Source organism: Xyrauchen texanus, chromosome 44 (assembly GCF_025860055.1).
Source record: "Xyrauchen texanus isolate HMW12.3.18 chromosome 44, RBS_HiC_50CHRs, whole genome shotgun sequence".
NCBI lineage: Eukaryota > Metazoa > Chordata > Actinopteri > Cypriniformes > Catostomidae > Xyrauchen > Xyrauchen texanus.
The window spans coordinates 16,632,318-16,658,459 of NC_068319.1; the positions used below are offsets into that span (position 1 = coordinate 16,632,318).

A 26,142-nucleotide genomic window follows, 5' to 3' on the forward strand; every position below is an offset into this window, starting at 1 on the left:
CAAGACACTGAACCCCAAGTTGTTCCCAATGGCAGGCTAGCACTTTGCATGGCAGCTCTACCGTCATTAGTGTGTGAATGTGTGTGTGAATGGCTGAATGAGTCACAGTGTAAAGCTCTTTGAATACTGTTAAGGTTAAAAAGGTGCTATATAAGTGCAGACCATTTACCATTTACTATTTAAATTATCCTCACTGCCCAGTAGGTGGTGATATGTATGAAGAATGTGAATCGGTAGGGGTGTTTGGGAGTTTTTTTGGAGGCAACTCTGATTCCTGACTCCAGCCATTGGAGTTGATGTAATCGACTCCTCGTCTTCATTTATTTTTAATCAGGAATGTGTCATAATTCAGGGCCGTCACCAGGGGTGGCCATTAGTGGGCAGTGCCTTCCCAAGTGACATATTTTCACCCACCAAAAATAAAAATCATCATTAATTTTCACCTGTAAATAGCTCGCTCTGTAACACTGCTTACTGTGTCTGATCGATGCTCCGTCATAAAGTTTTTTTGTAACTCCTGGTCAGTTTCTCCTACCCAAATTGTAACCCTAACTGTAAGTGGGGATAGGAGAAGCTGACTCTAGATGGCTTCCATACCGATGGAAAAAATAATTGTGCTTATATCATTGCTCGATTTAGTTCAATAATGATTAATAAGCATGGTATGGAGACGTAATCAAATAAGAAAATAATTAATTTTGACCATTATTTTTAATGGAACGTACAATATGGTACGAGAAATTGCTTTTGTGGAATTTTGTGAAAGATTCCGGTATTAGAGTCTAGCACAAGTCAGAGTTGAGGAATCGACTCTTTTGGAGTTGACTTTCCATCACTACAAATCAGCAAAAACAAAAGAAGAAAGTGAAAGTGGGGATTGTTCTTAAAAAAAGACTTAAATAATGATCTGTTTCTCTCCCACACCTAGCATATTACTTCTGAAGATATGGATTTAACAACTGGAGTTGTATGGATACTTTTATGCTGCCTTTATATGCTTTTTGGAGCTTCAAAATGTTTATACCTATTCACTTGCATTGTGAGGACCTACAGAGCTGAGATCTTCTTCTAAAAATATTTGTTTGTGTTCAGCAGAAGAAACAAAGTCATACACATCTAGGATGGCATGAGGGTGAGTAAATAATGAGAATTTTCATTTTTGGGTGAACTATCCCTTTAAAACAATTGCATTTGGTTTGAACGGCCCACAACATCACGTCCACGTTTTAGGTTGAAAATTGCATTTTCGGTTGCCTAATGCTTCTGTTTTCTGAAATATGTGGTGCTAGAGTGCGTTTTTGAAAGGTGGCAGAAAATGTTCCAGTGTGAAAGGTGAAATGTGTCAACTCAAAACAAATATGTACCATCAGAAGTATATCTACATTTACATTTATGCATTTGGCAGATGCTTTTATCCAAAGCGACTTACAATGCAATTAATACAGGGACAATCCCCCCGGAACAAGCTGGAGTTAAGTGTCAAGGGCACAATGGTGGTGGCCGTGGGGATCGAACCAGTGACCTTCTGATTACCAGCCCTGTGCTACGCCACCACCACTCCAACGTGGACGCTTAAAGTTTTTTTCTTTCTTTTTTTCTCTAGTAATTTTCCCTAGTACTGGTGACAAATTTGTGGAATATTCCTTACATTAAGCTACAAAACAAAACCACATTGTGTCTTGAATGGACAGTACAGTTTTTCAATTCATCTGCCATTGGCACAACGAGCAAAAAGTAAATTTTGGACACTCTTTTAAAGTATTGAGAGAACACATGACATGTCATTCTGCGTTACATCACTGAGCACCCCTTCGGTCAGCTTCTGATGTCCCTGTTTTTCTTCTTCGCCCATATCCTTTGTGTCTTTGTCCTTTTGGCTTCTCAATCCCCCTTCTCAGTGTTTCAAGGATTTAGCAGCTATCAGAGACCTGCATGGTCTGTGAGTACTCTTTGCTTTTAGTGGTTGTGTGGGTTATAGTGCCCTTGGCTAAATTTTTTCACAGCTGAGTGCTTTAGCTCTGTGCCACGGTAGACCGATCGACTCACCGGGTTGCATAGCACTGCCAGGAAATGGGTCATTCTGTCACCCTTCCCATCCGTGATTGTATTTACATGTGGCTGGGATGCAGTGTCGAAGTGTTCCTAATCACAGAATGGCAGAGGCAGCACTTTGGTCAGGAATGATTAGATGTGCTTTGCTGAAGACCTGAAGGTCATACAGTTTCTGTGAGGAGCAGTTGCTTTCGTACCCTCCGGTGGGATGCCCAGCCTGTCTAAAGTTAGTGGTATGTCCAAGATGTCAGCTTGGATAGGGCACTACCAGCTTAAAATCTGTCTGCTCAGCAAACATGTCCCCTGCAAAGTGTAACTGCGTTAAACCCAAAGTGTAAACAAGCTATTGAACAAAACAGTACTGTATGTATAATGTAGGGGAGACCGGAGCTAGTTGTCACCCTTCTTACTCCAGTGAAAATATCTCAGGGTAGGTTTGTTTTTGAAAGTCAGTTTCGAAATAGGCAACTTACTTTAAAGTTATTGAACATTTCCAGTATTATTGCCCAGGATGCATGCTGTCACTAAAAGGGGTAAGTTGGCACAATGGAACTTGCCATTAAAGAAATATTCCTGGTTCAATAAAGGTAAAGCTCAATCAACTGCATTTGTGGCAAAATACTGATTAGCACAAAAATGTATTTCGACTCGTACCTGGTTTTCTTTAAAAAAGAATGAGTTTGTGACACAAGACGTAAACAGTATGCATGTTAAAATGATTTTACTGTAATAAAATCGCTTAACCTTTTCTGCATAAAGTTAAAGCCAATTTTACAACTTCATTGCCATAATGATGTAACGGCATACCCTAAAACAACCTTAAAACGTATAATTAAAAACTTTTAACAGAAAAGTTAATGTTAGTGCTTTTATAAAATTATAAGCTTCACATTTCTGCCTTTTAAACCCTCTTTTTTTTTACCGAAAAGGAAGGAATCAACATTATGCCAAAAATGCTGTCGATTGAGTTTCAAGGATCAGTTCACTCCAAAATGAAAATGCATTAATTGTTTACTCACCGCTGTGTTGTTTGAACCCTATATGACTTTTTCTTAATTTTTCTTAACACAAAGGGAGAAACTGTGAAAATATTTTGTGCTCTGTGATGTCATACAATGGCAATTTATGGTGACCACATCTTCAAGCATCAAAAGGACACAAAATATAATTCAGAAGTGTTCACTGACCATTAATCTCCTGTGTGCATTCATGATGGGGCACAAGAGCAACAGTTCACACAGCCCCCTCGTGACATTGGGGCTGGCTAGCGAAAGCTAGTTTGTTTATCTAAAAACAGGTCCTCCACAGTGATCTTGACAACAGAACACAACACAGCTGCACACAAACCAGAGAACAGAACTTACTAAACATGTCTGAAGAGTTTGTAGTTGAAGAATTAATGCATTTCTACAAACACAGAGGCGGCTACAGGCAGCCACAGTCACACATTGTCCAAACCTGATGGCAAATGACATGAGATAAAAGGTATATTTTATATGTAAATCAGAATTTTTGTCCTAACCAGCAGTGATGAGTGACGGTACGGTATATTCTATCAATCGCTTGTTTTCTATTTTTGGCATCACACGGGTAACTCCGTCCACTGAGAAATGGCAATGGTCAAAAAACTTTCAAAGAAATAAGACTGGGCATAGAAATGCATCAATTATTCGACTATTAACTCTTCAGACGTGTTTAGTAAGTTCTGTTCTCTGTTTTGTGTGCAGCTGTGTTGTGTTCTGTTGTCACAATCGCTGTGAAGGACCTGTATTTAGATAAACAAACTAGCTTTCGCTAGTTTCGCTAGAGGACACCTTCTCAAGGTGTGAACTACAATGTTTCAGGACATTCTGACGTTGAATTCCAAAATAAGAGCCCCACAAACTCGAATATTAGATGTTTTGTTTACACATTCAGAAAATAATAAAAATAAAAGTCCTAGTTTCCACAGACCAATTTCACCTCAGGTGGGGAGGACACCTTCTCAAGGTGTGAACTACAATGTTTCAGGACATTCTGATGTTGAATTCCAAAATAAGAGCCCCCCAAACTCAAATATTAGATGTTTTGTTTACACATTCAGAAAATAATACAAATAAAAGTCCTGGTTTCCACAGACCAATTTCACCTCAGGTGGGGAGGACACCTTCTCAAGGTGTGAACTACAATGTTTCAGGACATTCTGTTGTTGAATTCCAAAATAAGAGCCCCACAAACTCGAATATTAGATGTTTTGTTTACACATTCAGAAAATAATAAAAATAAAAGTCCTAGTTTCCACAGACCAATTTCACCTCAGGTGGGGAGGACACCTTCTCAAGGTGTGAACTACAATGTTTCAGGACATTCTGATGTTGAATTCCAAAATAAGAGCCCCCCAAACTCGAATATTAGATGTTTTGTTTACACATTCAGAAAATAATACAAATAAAAGTCCTGGTTTCCACAGACCAATTTCACCTCAGGTGGGGAGGACACCTTCTCAAGGTGTGAACTACAATGTTTCAGGACATTCTGATGTTGAATTCCAAAATAAGAGCCCCCCAAAACTTACATATTAGATGTTTTGTGTACACATTAAGAAAATCATAAAAATAAAAGTCCTAGTTTCCACAGACCAATTTCACCTCAGATGGGGAGGACACCTTCTCAAGGTTTGAACTACAATGTTTCAGGACATTCTGATGTTGAATTCCAAAATAAGAGCCCCCCAAAACTCATATATTACCTTTTTTGTCCATACATTCAGAAAATCATAAAAATAAAAGTCCTAGTTTCCACAGACCAATTTCACCTCAGATGGGGAGGACACCTTCTCAAGGTGTGAACTACAATGTTTCAGGACATTCTGATGTTGAATTCCAAAATAAGAGCCCCCCAAACTCGAATATTAGATGTTTTGTTTACACATTCAGAAAATCATAAAAATAAAAGTCCTAGTTTCCACAGACCAATTTCACCTCAGGTGGGGAGGACACCTTCTCAAGGTGTGAACTACAATCTTTCAGGACATTCTGATGTTGTCTTCCAAAATAAGAGCCCCCCAAAACTCATATATTACCTTTTTTGTCCATACATTCAGAAAATCATAAAAATAAAAGTCCTAGCTTCCACAGACCAATTTCACCTCAGGTGGGGAGGACACCTTCTCAAGGTGTGAACTACAATGTTTCAGGACTTTCTGATGTTGTCTTCCAAAATAAGAGCCCCCAAAACTCGAATATTAGATGTTCCCCTTCTGTCGCTCTCTCCACGTTGTGTCAGAGAAGCAACACTAAGGGTCTCTCTTGAGTGCCGATATCCACCTCTGATCTATGAAAAAAGGCCAATGAGAGTTGGCAGCCAGTATTTGCATGTCCTGCCCCCGGACATACGGGTATTTAAGCGGCGCTTCATTCAGGATTTTTCTGAGGAGCCGGAAATGGTCCGGCCACAACAGTGGCTCGGCTCAGCGACGTGGCGGGGGAGACACAACGTCTCGTTCCCTCCATCAGGGAACGGAGGTTACATACGTAACCTAGACGTTCCCCTTCTGTCGCTCTCTCCACGTTGTGTCAGAGAAGCGACACTAGGGGTCCACTTATAAAGTGCCATGCGCTGAGCCGTGTACGTGAACTGCTAATACAGGAGCGAGCAGGTATTCTTACGTGCAGGACGACCAACTGTATCAGGCTGCAAGTACCCTTCCCCAATGCCCCATTTAAGCCATCAGACTCCAGCCTGGCTGGGCCTCTTTTCTCTCTATGTTTCTCGCATAGAGCAACTACGGCCGGGGCCCTTACACGCATTGAGGGAAGGGGGTCTTAGCCCTTCTTTCAGGGCAGAGAAGACCCTGCAGAGGCCACACCTACCCGGCAGGGGAGGCAAAAATTGGCAAATACATCAGATGGCCTAACTTAGGACCTATGTGGAAAAGTTGGTGCGGTGGTAGACCCAACCTCGCAGGGGGGGTAGCGAACAGCACGGCGACCGAGGCAGCTGTAACTGCCTAAGGGAGACACGGGGGTCCGCTCGTGAGGGGACAGTACCGTGGCATTACACACAGGGGGAGTCCGAACAGGAGGCCTTACCTGTGGATTACCTCTACATTTACATTTACATTTACATTTATTCATTTGGCAGACGCTTTTATCCAAAGCGACTTACAAAAGAGGAAGAACATCAGCGAATCATCTTAGGGAGACAGTGGTACAAAAAGTGCCATATTACAAAGTTTCACTATCATCATAATAGTATACAAAACACATTTAAGTGCAACAAGAAATGTAAATATTTTTTTATTTATTTATTTATTTATTTTTAGTGACCGGTTAAGTGCTTTTGGAAAAGATGTGTTTTTAGCCGTTTTTTGAAGATAGAGAGTGAGTTAGCTTCCCGGATTGAGTTGGGAAGGTCATTCCACCAGTACAGGGGGTAGCTTGAGGTACCCGCAGTGGCTTGGGTCGGCGAGTTCCTACGCTGAACTGCGGACCCACGAGGGCTAGGGAGGAGTCAACCAGCGACCCGAAGATGGGATCTCGTGGGAACGGAGGTGCACTGTTTTCCCTCGGTTGAGAGAAAGGGCGCTAGGCGCAAGCGATTCACCCGGTCAGATCGTCAGCGTGCTACCGAGTTCTACGGGCTCGGACCTGAGAAAACACGGGACGATACTGACTCAACTCGGAGATTGTAGAATCTCGAAAAAGTGTTAGGTGTTGCCCAGCCCGCTGCTCTACAGATGTCTGCTAGGGAGATGCCCCTGGCCATTGCCCACGAGGACGCAACACCCCTGGTGGAGTGAGCTTGAACCCGCAAGGGGGGGGGCACAGCCTCGGTGTGATAAGCTAATGAAATGGCGTCGACAACCCAGTGGGCAAACCTCTGTTTGGAGACAGCGTTCCCTTTCCGCTGTCCCCCGAAGCAGACAAAGAGCTGCTCAGAGCGTCTAGTGCTCTGTGTGCGGTCAAGATAGATACGCAAAGCACATACTGGACACAGCAACGAAAGGGCTGGGTCTGCCTCCTCCCGGGGCAGCACTTGCAGGTTCACTACCTGATCCCTAAAGGGTGTGGTAGGAACCTTGGGCACATAGCCCGGTCGCGGTCTTAGGATCAAGTAAGTGTCTGCCGGACCGAACTCCAGGCAAGTGTCGCTAACAGAGAATGCTTGCAGGTCCCCGACCCTCTTGATGGAGGCGAGCGCGATCAGCAGGGCGGTCTTGAGAGAGAGGGCCCTGAGTCCAGCTGTATCTAGCGGCTCGAAAGGGGGTCTCTGGAGGCCCGTGAGGACGACCGAGAGATCCCTGGAGGGGAACAGGTTAGGCCGGGAGGGAGTCAGCCTCCAGGCACCTTTTAGGAACCTGACAATGAAGTCGTGCTTACCAAGAGACTTGCCATCTACCGTATCGTGGTGAGCCGCGATGGCGGCGACATACACCTTGAGGGTGGAGGGGGACAGCCTCCTCTCCAGCCTCTCCTGTAGAAACACGAGCACTGACCTAACCGCGCACTTCTGTGGGTCTTCGGCTCGGGAAGAACACTAGTATGCGAACAGACGCCACTTTAGGGCGTAAAGATGCCTGGTCGAGGGGGCTCTGGCTTGGTTGATAGTATCTATGACGGTCGGTGGTAGGCCGGCTAGATCTTCCGCGTCCCGTCCAGGGGCCAGACGTGGAGGTTCCAGAGGTCTGGGTGCGGGTGCCAGAGCGTGCCCCATCCCTGAGAAAGAAGATCCTTCCTCAGGGGAATTCGCCAGGGAGGGGCTGTCGTGAGGAGTGTGAGGTCTGAGAACCAAGTCCGGGTGGGCCAGTAGGGGGCCACCAGAGTGACTTGCTCTTCGTCCTCCCTGACCTTGCATAGCACCTGTGCAAGAAGGCTCACTGGGGGAAATGCGTACTTGCCCAGCCCCGCGTGCCAGCTGTGCACCAGAGCATCTTCCCCGAGGGGAGCCTCTGTCAGGGCATAACAGAGCGGGCAGTGGGAGGTTTCCTGGGAGGCAAACAGGTCTACCTGGGCCTTGCCGAACCTGTCCCAAATCAGCTGAACCGACTGGGGGTGGAGCCTCCACTCTCCGCCGCGCAAGCTCTGTCTTGACAGCGCGTCCGCTACCGCATAGAGGTTGCCGGGGATGTGAGTGGCGCAGTGACTTGAGTCGCTGCTGGCTCCAAAGGAGGAGACGACGGGCGAGCTGTGACATGTGGAGGGAGCGTACTCCGCCTTGGCGGTTTATGTAGGCTACCACCGTGGTGTTGTCTGTCCTGACTAGGACGTGATTGCCCCGAATTAACGGGAGAAACCTCTTCAGGGCAAGAAAAACAGCCAGCAGCTCTAGGCAGTTGATGTGCCAGCGCAGCGGGCCTCGGTTCCACCGGCCTGCGGCTGCGTGCCCGTTGCACACGGCGCCCCAACCCAGTTTGGAGGCGTCGGTTGTAACCAGAACGCGTCAGGACACCTGCTACAAGGGAACTCCTGCCCGTAGAAAGCAGAGATCTGTCCAGGGTTTGAAGGCTTGGCGGCAGGCAGTGGTAACTTTCACGTTGTGCGTGCCGCAGCGCCATGCTCGTCTCGGGACTCGAGTCTGGAGCCAGTGCTTAAGTGACCTCATATGCATCAACCCCAGCGGCACGGCCGCCGTGGAGGAAGCCATATGCCCCAGGAGCTGTTGGAAACGTTTTAGAGGGACCACGGCGCCTGGCTTGAAGGAAGCGAGGCATTTCAGCACTGACTGAGCACGCTCGTTGGAGAGACGTGCTGTCATTGAGACTGAGTCTAACTCCAAACCGAGAAAAGAGATGCTCTGGACCGGGGTGAGCTTGCTCTTCTCCCAGTTGACCTGAAACCCCAAACTGCTGAGGTGCTTGAGCACCTGGTCTCTGTGCACGCATAGTAACTCTCGCGAGGGGGCCAGAATGAGCCAGTCGTCGAGGTAATTGAGTATGCGTATGCCAGCTCCTCGGAGCGGGGCAAGAGCCGCCTCTGCGACTTTCGTGAAGACGCGAGGGGACAGAGACAGGCCGAAGGGGAGCACTTTGTACTGATATGCCTGGCCGTCGACCGCTAACCGCAGGAAGGGACGATGTCGAGGGAGAATCGAGACGTGGAAGTACGCGTCCTTCAGGTCTACCGCTGCGAACCAATCTAGATGCCGGACGCCAGATAGAATTTGTTTCTGGGTGAGCATTGAGAACGGGAGTTTGGACAAGGTCCGATTGAAAACTCGCAGGTCCAAGATCGGTCGTAAGCCGCCGCCTTTCTTGGGTACAACAAAGTAAGAGCTGTAGAAACCCTTCTTCGTTTCGGTTGGAGGGACGGCTCTATCGCGTCCTTGATTAAAAGGGAGGCGATTTCTTCATGCAGGGACTTAGCATGTTTGTCGTGCACGCGCACCCGGCAGGGGGCGGGTTCATGACTGAGGAGGAGGTCTGATGCTGGCGTCCTCAGGACTCGTCTGAACCGGCCAGCCGGGGAACAGTCGTGGGGCTGAGGGCGGGGGCACCGCGTCCAGGGAGCCGGGACTGTTGAGGCCTGAAAGTAGAGTGCCGTGAGAACGGCATTTGCGGGCCACATGACCCAGAGACAAATGAAATAGCTCTTTTATTGAGAATTTGGGTACCGCAGCCCCTGTTGAGGGGTGCAGCAAATGAAAAAACACAAGATTCTCTTCCCGGCCCTCCACCGGGGGACGGAGCGGTCTTACCACCTCCGGAGCTAACTTCTTGAAATCTGGGTACGTTGTCTCAGGAGCGCCTGGGAGCCTTCCGGGTCATCGAGGGGGTCCGTGAGACAGGGGGCGTACACTTCCCGCGGTTTTCTCGACGCCGGGGCTGAGAGCTGGGCCCGGGTTGAGGTGGAGCAGAAGGTCTTCTGGCCGCGGGAGGACGCCCTCGGCGAGCATACGGGGCATGGGCTGTGGCGGCAGGCTTGCGGCGAGGCATGATGTGGGAAATGGTCCTCCGTCTGCTTCTTCACCATGGAGAACGGTGTCGCCGAAGAGGCCAAACTGGGAGACAGGGGCGTTGAGAAAGCGAGTGTTGTCAGCTTCACGCATCTCGACCAAGTTCAGCCATTGCTGGCGTTCCTGGACCACCAGCGTTGCCATCGCCTGCCCGAGCGCCTGTGCTGTGACCTTCGTCGCTCTCAGGGCGAGGTCGGTCGCTGAGCGCAGTTCCTGCAGCGTGTCGGGATCAGGGCCACCCCCGTGCATGTTTTGCAGTGCCTTGGCTTGGTGGATCTGCAGGAGAGCCATGGAATGCAGGGCAGAAGCGGCGCGTCCGGTGGCGCTGTAGGCCTTTGCGGTCAGCGAGGATTTTGCTCTACAGGTCCGGGAAGGGAGTACAGGGCGGGGAGGATGGAGGGTTCCAATCCAAGCCCACGCTGTTGGCTGCCCGGGAAAGCATATCGGACATCTGTGCGTCGGCCTCTTCCTGGGCATGCAGGCCCGAAGGCGGCAGCCCAGAGGAGTCCTCAGCATCAGATACCACGCCCTCCGATTCCGCAGCGAACTCGTCTGCTTCCATCGCAAGAGGGTAGGCAGACTGGCTGTGAGGCGAGTCGCCGCCGCCTCGAGCAGGGACGGGAGTCAATGAGCGTGCCGTGGCGTGGGTGGTCCGAAGGGGGCGTACCCGGCGGAGCTGCACCCGCTACCATCCCCGAATCGCCTCCATCGCCAGCCGCATCGTCCTCAATCCCGTAGGAAGAAGGAGCGACGCGGGGGCGGCTGGAGTGGCTTGCTTACGGTTGTAAGCAAGCCACGACCGCAACGTTGTCATGGTCATGTTCTCGCAGTGAGAACATGAACCATCCACAAACGCAGCCTCGGTGTGATCGCTACCCAGACACACGAGACAAAGCCTGTGGCCGTCGGAAGCGGAGAGTACTCTACCGCATCCAGGAACAACACAGGGGCGGAAAGGCATCTTTATAAAGACGCGTCCTTAAAAGGACTTCAATGCTGCTGTGTTTTGCTCTTTTAGAGGAAATTACTCTTTTAAATAAAATCACTCTTTTATGAAAGAAAAGGACTCGTGAGACTTTATAATCTGCAATGTCGAAGCGCTCAGGGGCAGGAAATGCACAGCTGTGCAAACAGAAGAAAGCCGCTGTTGTGCACCGTAGAATCCAACAGCATGCAGTAGAGGAATGACAGGAACTCGGTGTGCCGTGGCGCGCAGCAATTGCAGACACGACCATCGGCTCCGAAGAAATTTTCTGAATGAACTCCCGTATTTGCGCCACTTAAATTTCTGTATGTCCGGGGGCGGGACATGCAAATACTGGCTGCCAACTCTCATTGGCCTTTTTTCATAGATCAGAGGTGGATATCGGTGCTCAAGAGAGATCCCTAGTGTTGCTTCTCTGACACAACGTGGAGAGAGCGACAGAAGGGGAACATCTAATATTCGAGTTTGGGGGGCTCTTATTTTGGAAGACAACATCAGAATGTCCTGAAACATTGTAGTTGACACCTTGAGAAGGTGTCCTCTCCATATGAGGAGAAATTGGTCTGTGGAAGCTAGGACTTTTATTTTTATGATTTTCTGAATGTATGGACAAAACATCTAATATTCGAGTTTTGGGGGCTCTTATTTTGGAATTCAACATCAGAATGTCCTGAAACATTGTAGTTCACACCTTGAGAAGGTGTCCTCCCCATCTGAGGTGAAATTGGTCTGTGGAAACTAGGACTTTTATTTTTATGATTTTCTGAATGTGTAAACAAAACATCTAATATGTAAGTTTTGGGGGGCTCTTATTTTGGAATTCAACATCAGAATGTCCTGAAACATTGTAGTTCACACCTTGAGAAGGTGTCCTCCCCGTCTGAGGTGAAATTGGTCTGTGGAAACTAGGACTTTTATTTTTATGATTTTCTGAATGTATGGACAAAAAAGGTAATATATGAGTTTTGGGGGGGCTCTTATTTTGGAAGACAACATCAGAATGTCCTGAAAGATTGTAGTTCACACCTTGAGAAGGTGTCCTCCCCATCTGAGGTGAAATTGGTCTGTGGAAACTAGGACTTTTATTTTTATGATTTTCTGAATGTGTACACAAAACATCTAATATGTAAGTTTTGGGGGGCTCTTATTTTGGAATTCAACATCAGAATGTCCTGAAACATTGTAGTTCACACCTTGAGAAGGTGTCCTCCCCGTCTGAGGTGAAATTGGTCTGTGGAAACTAGGACTTTTATTTTTATGATTTTCTGACTGTGTAAACAAAACATCTAATATTCGAGTTTGGGGGGCTCTTATTTTGGAATTCAACATCAGAATGTCCTGAAACATTGTAGTTCAAACCTTGAGAAGGTGTCCTCCCCATCTGAGGTGAAATTGGTCTGTGGAAGCTAGGACTTTTATTTTTATGATTTTCTGAATGTATGGACAAAAAAGGTAATATATGAGTTTTTGGGGGGGTTCTTATTTTGGACTTCAATATATCATGCAGTGACAGGTTGTGAGGTGTGCTAAAATCTTTCTTTCTTTCGTTCTGTCTTCCTTTCTTTCTGACAGACAGACAGACAGAATAAATGAATGCATGTGAAATTGCCTTAGCAGGAATTAACTTGTTTTAGTTCTGACGGTCATACCACAATAACCAGTGTATACGCGCACCACGAAATATAGGTGCGGCTAGTTTGACCGCTCATTTCGAAGTGGCGGCTGGCTTGACCGCAGTATTTAACTGACATGGCATATCACTGAGTTAGTCCAAGAGAGTTGAGAATATCAATAAATGCTAATCCTGATGTGTCATTTTCATTATGTGACAGTTGAAATCACCAACAATTAAAGCTATATCCACAGTAACTACTAGGTCTGATAGAAAATTAGCAAATTCACCAAAGAAATCAGAATACGGCCCGGATTACCTATATTCTGTAGCAAGGGCAAAAGGCGACAGATTTTTTATTTATTTGTATCTGATGGTTTCACATTAAGCATTTATTAGATCAAAAGACTCAAACTTATATCCTGTCCTTCTGAGTAACACCAAAAACTTCACTGTAATTTGTTGCAACACCTCCTCGACCTATCAGAGGAGGCTCATATTTAACCATAACATGGGGGAGTAGATTCATTTAAACTAATAGATTAATTTGGTTTAAGCCATATTTCAGTCAAAAAGAGCACATCCAAACTATGATCTGTAATAATTTCATTTGCAATAAAAAAAATAAACATGGGGGAACAGACTTCGACACTAAACTTGAGGGGAAACATGGGGAACAGACTTAGACACTAACCTTGAGGGGAAACATGGGGAACAGACTTAGACACTAACCTTGAGGGGAAACATGGGGAACAGACTTAGACACTAACCTTGAGGGGAAACATGGGGAACAGACTTAGACACTAACCTTGAGGGGAAACATGGGGAACAGACTTCGACACTAACCTTGAGGGGAAACATGGGGAACAGACTTCGACACTAACCTTGAGGGGAAACATGGGGAACAGACTTCGACATTAACCTTTAGGGGAAACATGGGAGATGTATATTGAAAACGGATTAAATACTAAATATAATTTCATATATATTATTAATATATTTATAGAATTATACTGTTTTGTAAAATTTTTAAATAGACATACAGGTATTTTCTTTGCCATCTGAATCAATGTCAGATGGAGCTCTAGAGAGATGGAGATGAGAGATGTAACAGGTGTAACTGCAGTGGAGTAGTTCTGTTAGCTTTACAATTATGTCACAAACACAATGATTTGAAAGGTGTCAAAAGACCGCTCCAACCTTGCACGCTTGCAAATTGCAATGTTGACAGTTTCGTAGATTATAAACTAGAGCGATAGTGATATCACATCGCTCGCTTACAGAGACGCAGAATAACAGCATTTGCATGTCGGATTAACAAGTTTATTCGTGTTTAACATCGCAAGTTCAGTTAAAATGCGCTTGCTTGCGCTTCCCTGCCCTGGCTCACACTAAAATGAAGCATCAGCTGCTAAATACTGGCTGCATGAGAGATTTTTTTTTTTACACCGAGAATCCCTACTCTTGCAGATTTTGCCATTTTAACTTAAGCGTCTCCTATATTCACACCCCCAAATTTAAGACCTCAGCAAATGATATGTAAGACTTTTTGTAATTCAACATATAAAAAATTAAAAAGTAAATTTAAGACTTAAGGACCTGTAGGTACCCTGTGCATAAATGCCATCGACCTTAAACATTGCAGTTGTCATGACGCAAGTATGCATCTTCAGTAGGCTGCATGAGTATCAATTAGTCTCACTGTAACCCCTTTTGCACGACTTCTGCAGCGTAAAGATTGGTCCTGTTTATTACACCGATCACTCACAATTTAGTGAGAAAATGCTGAAAGAAATTTTAATGCAGCTCAAAGGGTTATTTCCAAACTATGGTCAATGAATTTTGGAAAAATGCACACTAAAAAATGATGGGTTATGAAATGTTTTACCCATTATGGGTTATTTATATGGATTTTGACTCGACACATGAGTTGCACAAAATAACCGAAATTCCATCTACCCAACATACATCGGTTGACCCAGCACGTGGGTTGTTTGTGCTTTGAACTAGGGATGGGCGATACCAGTTATTTTCTTTTCAAGTCAAGTGGTTTTTATTGTCGTTTCAACCATATACAGTTAGTACAGTACACAGCAAAACGAGACAACGTTCCTCCAGGACCATGGTGCTACATAAAAACAACAAAGGACCAACATAGGACCACATGAGACTACACAACGAAATAAAATACCTATATAAACTACCTATATATACCTATATAAAGTGCACGTGCAAACATGTGCAAAAAGTACAGGACAGTACAACAAATTACTGACAATGAACAGGACAATAGACAGTGCAGCGCCGACCAGTACTCATTAGTGCAAAAAGATGACAGTTTCTAAAAATGTAAACATAACATACTATGAGATAGTGTTCTATGCACATAGCAGTTATTGAAGTAGCAGACAGTTATAAAGTGACAGTTATTAAAGTGCAACTCAGGACACGTGTGTGTCAAACCAGTCTCGGAGTATTGAGAAGTCTGATGGCTTGGGGGAAGAAGCTGTTACACAGTCTGGCCGTGAGGGCCCGAATGCTTCGGTACCTCTTGCCAGACGGGAGGAGGGTAAAGAGTTTGTGTGAGGGGTGTGTGGGGTCGTCCACAATGCTGGTTGCTTTGCGGATACAGTGTTTTTTGTAAATGTCTTTGATGGAGGGAAGAGAGACCCCAATGATCTTTTCAGCTGTCCTCACTATCCTCTGCAGGGCTATGCGGTCCGAAACGGTGCAAGTCCCAAACCAGGCAGTGATGCAGCTGCTCAGGATGCTCTCAATAGTCCCTCTATAGAATGTAGTGAGGATGGGGGTTGGGAGATGTGCTTTCCTCAGCCTTCGAAGAAAGTAGAGACGCTGCTGGGCTTTCTTGGTGATAGAGCTGGTGTTGAGGGACCAGGTGAGGTTCTCCGCCAGGTGAACACCAAGGAATTTGGTGCTCTTGACGATCTCCACAGAGGAGCCGTCGATGTTCAGCGGAGTGTGTTCACCTTGTGCTCTCCTAAAGTCAACAACCATCTCTTTTGTTTTGTCGACATTCAGGGACAGGTTGTTGGCTCTACACCAGTTCGTCAGCCGCTGCACCTCCTCTCTGTATGCTGACTCGTTGTTCTTGCTGATGAGACCCACCACGGTCGTGTCATCGGCGAACTTGATGATGTGATTCGAGCTGTGCATTGCTGCACAGTCGTGAGTCAGCAGAGTGAACAGCAGTGGACTGAGCACACAGCCCTGGGGGCCCCAGTGCTCAGTGTGGTGGTGGTGGAGATGCTGTTCCCGATCCGGACTGACTGAGGTCTCCCAGTCAGGAAGTCCAGGATCCAGTTGCAGAGGGAGGTGTCCAGGCCCAGCAGGTTCAGCTTTCCAATCAGGTGCTGGGGAATGATTGTGTTGAATGCTGAGCTGAAATCTATGAACAGCATTCGAACGTATGAGTCCTTATTGTCTAGGTGGGTGAGGGCCAGATGGAGGGTTGTGGTGATAGCATCGTCCGTTGAACGGTTTGAACGATACGCAAACTGCAGTGGGTCTAGTGAGGGGGCAGCTGGGTCTTAATCTGCCTCATGACGAGCCTCTCGAAGCACTTCATGATGATGGGTGTAAGTGCGACGGGACGGTAGTCGTTGAGGCAGGACACTGAAGACTTCTTTGGCATGGGGATGATGGTGGTGGCCTTGAAGCACGTTGGAACAACGGCGCTGCTCAGAGAGATGTTGAAGATGTCGGTAAGAACATCTGCTAGCTGGTCTGCACATCCTCTGAGCACTCTGCCAGGAATGTTGTCTGGTCCAGCAGCCTTCCGTGGGTTGACTCTACGTAGAGTTTTCCTCACATCTGCCGTGGTAAGACAGAGCACCTGGTCGTTGGGAGGAGGGGTGGACTTCCTCGCCATCACGTCGTTCTGCACTTCAAACCGAGCGTAGAAGTCGTTCAGCGCATCTGGAAGGGAGGCATCTTTGTCACAGGCAACTGATGTTGTCCTGTAGTTGGTGATGGCCTGGATGCCCTGCCACATGCGCCGCGTGTCACCGCTGTCCTGGAAGTGACTGTGGATTCTCTGGGCGTGTGCGCGCTTTGCCTCTCTGATTGCCCGTGACAGTTTGGCCCTAGCTGTTCTTAGGGCTGCCTTATCGCCTGCTCTGAAGGCGGAGTCTCGGGACCTCAGCAGCGTGCGCACCTCCGCAGTCATCCACGGCTTCTGGTTGGAGCGTGTGGTGATGGTCTTGGAGAAAGTGACATCATCAATGCACTTGCTGATGTAGCTGGTCACTGATGCTGTGTATTCCTCCAAGTTGGTAGAATTGCCATATGTTGCAGCCTCCCTGAACATGTGCCAGTCAGTACACTCAAAACAGTCCTGAAGAGCAGAGATGGCTCCTGCTGGCCAAGTTTTCACCTGCTTCTGAGGCGGTTTTGTGCGTCTGACGAGCGGTCTGTATGCTGGAATTAACATAACAGAGATGTGGTCTGAGTAGCCGAGGTGGGGGCGGGGCTCCGCCCAGTACGCGCCTGGGATGTTTGTGTAAACAAGATCAAGCGCGTTCTCCCCTCTCGTTGCAAAGTCCACATACTGATGGAATTTAGGGAGCACTGTCTTGAGATTTGCATGGTTGAAATCTCCGGCGACAATAAACAGTCCGTCGGGGTGAGCGATACCAAGTTTTCGATCCGATACCAAGTACTTTGAAGACAAGTATCGCCGATTCCGATACCGATACTTTTATGAATTATTTATATGCCTTTACATTCAGCATACATATCGTTAATTGTACACTCCATCAGCTTTTTCCGGGAAGGGATTTGGTAACGTGAATCAAGAATCTTGACAAGAGCAATAAATCCTCTGTCTTCTACAACTGAGATTGGCTGGAGGTCCCTTGCAATCATCTCTCCTATGCCTCTTGTAATTTCTGATGCTCTCTGCGAGTCATCTATAAAATATAATACATATATTATGTTCTTAAAGCTGTGTTACAGGCATTAAGAATTTATAATGATAGTAAATCTCTCCCGTGTTACTTGACACAAACTATGTCATTTGTTTAATAAACTTTTTTTTTTAATTTTAAAAATAATATATAAATGATTTAACTCAAAATATCCACCAGATAGCCTATCAGGTAACAGAAATAGATATAATGAAAAAATGTTTAAAGCAAAATATCCAGTTTAATATTCTGCTCCAAATAAAATACTGTAATAGCTTCATATCTGAAACAGTATATATTGTACAAATAATAGCTATAAATAATGTGACTTTTTGTATTCAAATAATCTAACCACCACTTTATACCTGGATAACGTTTTTGACCTCTCTGAAAGCATTCTGCTAGTGAACTCTGCCTCGAGCTAGAAGATGTGGGTCGTGTCTGTGTTGACGCCTCTGCTCGTTTCAGCTGCACCTCGTCGTGCTCTGTAGGGTGTTTTGCTTTCAGATGTTTGGTCAGATTTGTGGTATTACCACAGTGGCGTATGTTTTTTACAAATGTCACACGAGGCTTCGTCAGTATTTACTGGAGTGAAATAGCTCCAAATAACACTTCTTTTTCGTTCACTCATTGCAGTCATGCACTCGAACACCTGTCTGCGCTAACTGACCGTACGTTCTGCTTCATTAATTCCTAGTGATGGTCGCCAGAGTGTTTATATGCCTACTGCCTCTGGCGGTCAGTAGGAATTCACAGAACATGTACTAATTGTCGCAGGCGCGTCACAATTTGCTCTGGCCAACCTGTCAACAGCGCTATCGACAATTTGTGGACGCTCTGACGTATTTGAAATAGGCGGCTAAACAAACAGATAGTATCGATACTTTTATTTGAGAATCGATCCTTTTGATACAAAGGCAGTATCGAAAATATCGATACTTAAGGATCGATACGCCCATCCCTACTTTGAACGTCATCACATCATCACCAGACTCACGCCGGTTTCACACTGCACGCGTTAGCAGCGCGTAAGCAGTGCGTACGGTGAGCGGAAGCAGGACACGCGCGTTTTGCTTTCATACTGGCAGCGTTTGACGCGCGCGGCGTGTTTACAGACAAAGTAGGCTACTCTATAATGGGTAAGTTGGCATTGCTTTATTTCGTTTTCAAATACATTTTATATTATATTATTATAATAATATTAATATAATATTATATAACTTTTGGTTCATCTTTGTTTTTGTTGACCGTGTAGTGCGAGTTGTTGATAGAAGGAAGGCCATTGCGCTGTATTTGCTATCACGAAGACTACGGAAAAGACGCAGATTTTGGGTTCACTCCATGAACCGACGAAGGAGAGAATATGGTGCATATTACCATCTTGTCGCCGAACTCCGTCTTGACCGTGACCGACACCTAAACTTCTTCAGGATGAATGCAGAGCAAGTGGATCACATTCTTTCCCTGATTGGAGGCCAACTAACAAGGCAAACAACAAACTACAGGCAGTCCATTGAACCCAAGCAGCGACTTGCAGTTACATCTGCTTCTCTTATTTATGTGTGCTTACTGTGTGCAAAATGTAAATAAATGCTTACATTTGTTGTTTCTTGGAGAAAGATTTTTTATTTAGATTGTTGAAATGTCTGATACACATCTAATTTACAAACATTACCCATCATGAACATCTTAAAGATAATTCATAAATGTGTGTAATAACAAACAGCACAGTTTCTCGAAAATTCAACAAAATCATGCATACTGAATGTGTGCTATAATAACATGTCTATTCTATTTCACTTTCTATATTGAGTTAAGTTGTTTGGGCCAGGGAAAGGTTGTCAAAAACACTTTTAAATTACCATCGGCACCAAGAGCTACTGCAACTTCATCCCATGCCTTTTCCTTTGCCTGTGAGTCTTTATAAAGCATATTTCGTGGATCATAAATAACTGAACGTTTCTCAACCTCCACAATGAGACGAGTGTCGTCCATTATTATATTTTCAGGTGCACTCGACCATGCCGGCTGTGACACCACGTGCTTTTGTTTATGATTGTCAGCATGACATCCTTATGACAATATATATATATATATATATATATATATATATATATATATATATATATATATAGTTATGTGTATATACATTTATACATTAAATTAATCTAACTTAAACTAAACTGGCAGTATAAATTATTTAAACTTGTTTTTGTAGTTTGGGCAACAAGTTTGTTTTTGGACATTTGTTATCTTTTTAAATTGATGAAGGTCATTTGATTGACTGTTTAAAACACAATAGATATCATCAATGCGCTTTTGGTAACTGCTGTGTATTTTTGCCATGATCAATGCATTGTCACTTTAACGCCGGTTTCACACTGCACGCGTTAGCAGCGCGTATTTTTTTCGGCGCCCATGTTAACAGTTTAGAGCATTTACACCGCACGCAGAGGCGGCGCGGCAGCACGTAGCAGGAGCAGAGCAGGAGCAGCAGTGCCGCGATCGTTTCGGCGTCCTGTCTATTTTTGACGCGAGGCTTACGCTGAATTAAAGTGACAATGCATGATCATGGCAAAAATACACAGCAGTTACCAAAAGCGCATTGATGATATCTATTGTGTTTTAAACAGTCAATCAAATGACCTTCATCAATTTAAAAGATAACAAATGTCCAAAAACAAACTTGTTGCCCAAACTACAAAAACAAGTTTAAATAATTTATACTGCCAGTTTAGTTTAAGTTAGATTAATTTAATGTATAAATGTATATACACATAACTAATATATATATATATATATATATGTCATATAGGATGTCATGCTGATATCATGCTGACAATCATAAACAAAAGCACGTGGTGTCACAGCCGGCATGGTCGAGTGCACCTGAAAATATAATAATGGACCACACTCGTCTCATTGTGGAGGTTGAGAAACGTTTAGTTATTTATGATCCACGAAATATGCTTTATAAAGACTCACAGGCAAAGGAAAAGGCATGGGATGAAGTTGCAGTAGCTCTTGGTGCCGATGGTAATTTAAAAGTGTTTTTGACAACCTTTCCTGGCCCAAACAACTTAACTCAATATAGAAAGGAAACAGAATAGACATGTTATATAGCACACATTCAGTATGCATGATTTTGTTGAATTTTCGAGAAACTGTGCTGTTTGTCATTTATGATTTATCTTTAAGATGTTCATGATGGGTAATGTTTGTAAATTAGATGTGTATCAGACATTTCAACAATCTAAATAAAAAATCTTTCTCCCAAGAAACAACAAATGTAAGCATTTATTTACATTTTGCACACAGTAAGCACACATAAATAAGAGAAGCAGATGTAACTGCAAGTCGCTGCTTGGGTTCAATGGACTGCCTGTAGTTTGTTGTTTGCCTTTAGTTGGCCTCCAATCAGGGAAAGAATGTGATCCACTTGCTCTGCATTCATCCTGAAGTAGTTTAGGTGTCGGTCACGGTCAAGACGGAGTTCGGCGACAAGATGGTAATATGCACCATATTCTCTCCTTCGTCGGTTCATGGAGTGAACCCAAAGTCTGCGTCTTTTCCGTAGTCTTCGTGATAGCAAATACAGCGCAATGGTCTTCCTTCTATCAACAACTCGCACTACACGGTCAACAAAAACAAAGATGAACCAAAAGTTATATAATATTATATTAATATTATTATAATAATATAAATGTATTTGAAAACGAAATAAAGCAATGCCAACTTACCCATTATAGTGTAGCCTGTCTGTAAACACGCCGCGCGCGTCAAACGCTGCCAGTATGAAAGCAAAACGCGCGTGTTCTGCTTCCGCTCACCGTACGCACTGCTCCTGCGCTGCTTACGCTCTGCTAACGCGTGCAGTGTGAAACCGGCGTAAATGCTCTAATCTGTTAACATGGGCGCCGAAAAGAATACGCGCTGCTTACGCGCTGCTAACGCGTGCAGTGTGAAACCGGCGTCAGAGTCCACCAGATCGAATCCACACACCGAGCGCTCGTCACAGAGAACCTGACTGTTCATCCAGCAAGGCAAATAAATTAAGGTTTGTGTACACTACATGTCATTTCTAATATATAACGCATACATTTTAACAACTATAAGCTGGGTTGGTCGGAAGCGAAAGAGGATGAGGCAAAGATGACACGGATATATATAGATGCAATGACCGTGAAGTGTTTATTTATAGAATTTGCGGGAAACGGTCTAGTGTCCGGAATACAGTGAGTCTACGTTTCCTATTAAAGTTATATTTTTATATTGTCGAGGCTAGTTGGTTGGTTTGTCTAATAACGCAGCTAACGTTAGCCATTTGGCCGTTATCATGGAAGCACTGGCTATAATTGAGCGCGCTCTTTTTTCCCTGAAGCATTTAATGTGAAATGCAAAGGCATAACACAGTGTTAGACTGATTAAAGTATGTAAAAACAGTGAGATAACCTGATATGTCTGACTAAATGCATTTATGTGCATTTATTTAAGTAATGTGGTGACCCACAATAGATAAGAATTTTTTTTATATAAAATGACGGCCTGGCTAACTTAGCTATATTATTTTAACTGGCTATGAATGAGCGCGCTTTTTTCCCCCCGAAGTTTTTAATGTGAAATGCGAAGGCATAACACAGTGTTAGACTGATTAAAGTATGTAAAAACAGTGAGATAACCTGATAAGTCTGACTAAATGCATTTATGTGCATTTATTTAAGTAACTTAATGTGGTGACCCAAATTTTTATATAAAATGGCGGCCTGGCAAAGGACAAGGGCCAGTTGAGAATTATGTAATAAAAAGTTTGGGACTGCTGTAGGTGTACAGCAACCACTGCTGTAGACTGTTATACTGACAGTCGTGCCCTGAAGGTTATGCTGTGAGCAGCCACAAACATTCTTGTGCAGCATAGACAATATACATGTATGCAATTTGTCATATGAATTGTATAGGGAGAGAGGGAGGATTGTTTTCTCTATATTTTGTGATGCTAAATAAAATGGCTGTTATCTTCACATTGGATTACATTCTGCTGCTAGTATGCATTTGCATGGTGACATCTGAATAGTTAATACAATAGCAATTGTATATTTGCTTAACCTCTTTTTGTGTTCGTTTCAGATCAATGGACAGCTTTGTCACTGACACGTTGACAGAGTGGCAGCTGACAGACCTTGTTGAAAGATTTCAAGGTAAGAAATATTTGTTTTCCCATCCACAGCATATCAAGTCTGCATTGCTACTCAAGCCCTTTTAAGACATGAATTCTTATGAAATACAATTTCCTCTTTTTTTCAATAGCTTCCATGTAATGTGTCAAAGTGACTCCAATAGATGAATAGGGCACATGTCTTTTGTAGACTTTCAGTGCTTCATTCTATTTTGTAATAACAAATGATGGAATATGCATGTTTATTACTATATCTTCCATTTAATTACCTATACATTTTAGTTTTGTACTCCTCTGTTGTAAAAACAGATGTCTTTGTGTTTTCTATTTTTGTCTTTCAGAGGAGGGGATTGATGAGGAGAGTTTTCTTCTTTTAGATGAGGCTACCATCAACCAGTTGATCCCAAGAGCTGGCCCTAGGCTGAAGTTCAATCAGCAGGCCGTGAAGCACGGCACCGACACCACCACAAACGCCAGATGATGGCGCCCTTGCAAGGGCTCTTATACCAGGTAATTATTAAACTGAAAAATTATTTGATGAAGCAAAACATCCATATTTCAGTGACTGACAACTTTCTTGTTCTTTTTTACAGAATGTACCATATCAGACGAACGTGCATCACAGCTTAAAGAATGGTTGAGAAACAATTCTCAGCCCCTCAGCCAGATAGAGTCCTACATGGAGAACACGGCAGTCTACAGGGCCAAGTGGATTAGGGACAACAATTGGACCATCGTTCAGATCCTCGAAGAGTTCCCTCGCCTAATGACCAAAGGCATGGTAGGTATAGGGAAATATGATCTTACATATGAGGATGCATTGTTTATAACCTTTTATTAGTGTGTCACATTGAATTGGTTTTAAAAATGTAAAAATTTCCATTTTATAGATTGCACAGGACTTTCTTGTCCTGCATGGGGATGCTGCTTCAAAATTGTTTGAAACGTGGCTACCCATTTATACTGACAAGATCCTGTTCCTGGCAAGACAGGAGGGGAAGCTGACATTGCCCCTGGATGGATTAACACCAGGTAATATATTCTTGTCTGCAGATCTTGTAAATGCAGAGTTTTCCCAGGGGTTTTAGGGGGCTTATGTGGGTGGGCAACAGTAGCAGCGGGGGGGTTAAGCTTTCCTCTGTCCAACATTTTTGAAGGTTTTTGACCAAAAACAGTGCAATTTCACATCATTTTGGCCGCTATAATTACTGTAGCTAACTAAAATAAAAAGTGTACATTTGCTTTAGTTATTAACACTTGTATTTGAACAATTCACAGCCTTCTCGAACATGTTACACAGTGAAAAACAACATGAGCTCTGAGAATAGTGAGTGACATCATCATAGGAATAGAGTTAAATAAATTTGTCAGCCTCTTTGTTAATTGGGTACTAAAAATTCCAAGTTTTCACAGCAGAGTCAACACAGCAGTACTAGTGTACCTAATAACATTAACCAGTCCAGAAAAATGCTGAGTTTTTTTGTGATTTTTGCAGGCAAAAATCCTTGATTATGCGGCACTTTTTCTTAAAAAATGCGATGGAATATGCGGGATTTTTATGCGATGAAATTGCGGGGATTATGAAATCATGCAAGCCCCGCTTATTTTGCGCGGAAATCGGCTTTATTTTAGTTTGATATTGAATGACAAAATCACAGGTATGCAATTCCACATCGTATTGAACACCTAGTCTTCCTACAGATGGCGTTGGGGATCTCGCCCTTAGGCAGCTGCCAGCCTTGCTTCCACCTACAACATACAAAGCTGGCCGTGGTGCGAAAGTGGTTCGCCACACCATCCAGGAATGCAGCTTGGCCTTCATCGACCATAAGCCTGTAAGTCCTCAAGCACATCTAAAGGGGAATCTTTATTCATTTTATCAACATATCTGAGCTCAAGAATGTGTGCACGCACACATGCATATCCAGGTTTGTTTTACTACACTTTTGGGGACAGGCATCAAATATAGCCTGACAGTATTCTGAAAATAGCCGTTTTACAAGCCTACAACGCGTTGGTCACTATCAAAGCACCCTGGGCGCGCAGTTCGGGCCCACCTATCTGACCACCTAACCCGGCTGCCTATCGACCAGATAGGATAGTCAGATAGGTGGGCCGCACGCATTTTCTGAGCATGTTTATTGTAATGATAGATCAATTGATTTATGGATTTTTAGGTCAATTGAGGTCTGAATTCTTTTTTAAATAGTTTTCTGTAATGTGAGCTGTATGCCATAACCATCAAGACTTAATCAAAAAAGGTTTGGAATATTTCATTATGTGCAATGAAATGTAGACTATTACAGTTCAACTTTTTGAATTAGAGATGCACTAAATCTTTTCCAAATTGTAAAGCTAACTAGACTTTATCATAAAACAATAATTTATCTAGTGAGGACCAGGAAAATGGTCCTCACAATGTCTATATTTTAATTCAACTATAGTAGTCGGTTGACATTTGGTCCTTACTCACTCGCACTCTCTCACTTGCTCTCTTGTATTCTTTCTTTTTTAGCCTGGAATAAACATGGTGGAGTACCTCCATGAGGCCAAGGCATGCAAGCCATACCCCCACATCCTGACGCTGGGAAATGAGCAGAGTGCATTTCAGGCCTTTGCCATAATAGCTGGACAGGCCCTGGAACAAGAAACACTGCTTCAGGCCATTGATGTCTGCTTTAAGGCATTCTATGTCTTTGACGTAAAATACCCGAAGCAGTGTGAACATGTCTGGGAATTCATACAGACTGTTATATATGACATGCCAGGAGGGGAATCTAAAATGGTCAAGTTTATTCACAGTAGAATAGTTGCTTGCAAGTAGAGCTAATGGCTCCCGTTGACTGTTAAATGTTCAGCCAGTTCATTCATAATTTAATGTTTTCCTACTTAAGTGATATTAACTGCACCAGTTCCACTATATTGTTGATATTAAAGTAATAAAATATTTTGTTTCAAAGATTCCATTGTTGTTTTGTTTTTGTATGGTTTAAGTGTTTATTGCATAATATATGCATAAATCTAGCATGTATTCTGTTCTAGGTTTGTAGTTTATCAGTTTTATAGCTATGGGTAGTCTATTGCCATTTATTTTCTTCAATTGTACTGTAATGTGCTAGAATTAATCTGGCATATGGGTTAATTTGACCCAGCATTTGGGTACACTATATAACAAATATGTAGTTGAATCAACCCAGAATTGTATTTAATTTGACCCAGAATTTGGGTACACTATATAACAAATATGTAGTTGAATCAACCCAGAATTGTATTTAATTTGACCCAGAATTTGGGTACACTATATAACAAATATGTAGTTGAATCAACCCAGAATTGTATTTAATTTGACCCAGAATTTGGGTACACTATATAACAAATATGTAGTTGAATCAACCCAGAATTGTATTTAATTTGACCCAGAATTTGGGTACACTATATAACAAATATGTAGTTGAATCAACCC

At 43.9% G+C, this 26,142-nt stretch overlaps 1 protein-coding gene and 1 pseudogene across 1 annotated transcript; both read left to right on the forward strand.

Moving 5' to 3' along the window:
- LOC127636377 (protocadherin Fat 3-like) overlaps positions 1-22,896 on the forward strand; it is a 32,142-nt pseudogene extending 9,246 nt beyond the window's left edge.
- On the forward strand, positions 21,253-25,593 carry LOC127636733 (uncharacterized). The gene is made up of 6 exons (XM_052117428.1): positions 21,253-22,701; positions 23,021-23,189; positions 23,273-23,460; positions 23,570-23,711; positions 24,381-24,514; positions 25,195-25,593. The coding sequence occupies exons 3-6, from the start codon at positions 23,359-23,361 to the stop codon at positions 25,501-25,503; spliced, it is 687 nt and encodes a 228-aa protein (XP_051973388.1). The 5' UTR covers positions 21,253-22,701; positions 23,021-23,189; positions 23,273-23,358; the 3' UTR covers positions 25,504-25,593.
- The last annotated feature ends 549 nt before the right edge of the window (positions 25,594-26,142 follow it).

Coding starts and splice junctions, on each gene's coding strand:
- LOC127636733 (XM_052117428.1), top strand. CDS start 23,359: ATGGAGAACACGGCAGTCTACAGGGCCAAGTGGATTAGGGACAACAAT. Junction 23,712..24,380: donor CCTGGATGGATTAACACCAG/GTAATATATTCT, acceptor GTCTTCCTACAG/ATGGCGTTGGGGATCTCGCC. Junction 24,515..25,194: donor CCTTCATCGACCATAAGCCT/GTAAGTCCTCAA, acceptor TTTCTTTTTTAG/CCTGGAATAAACATGGTGGA.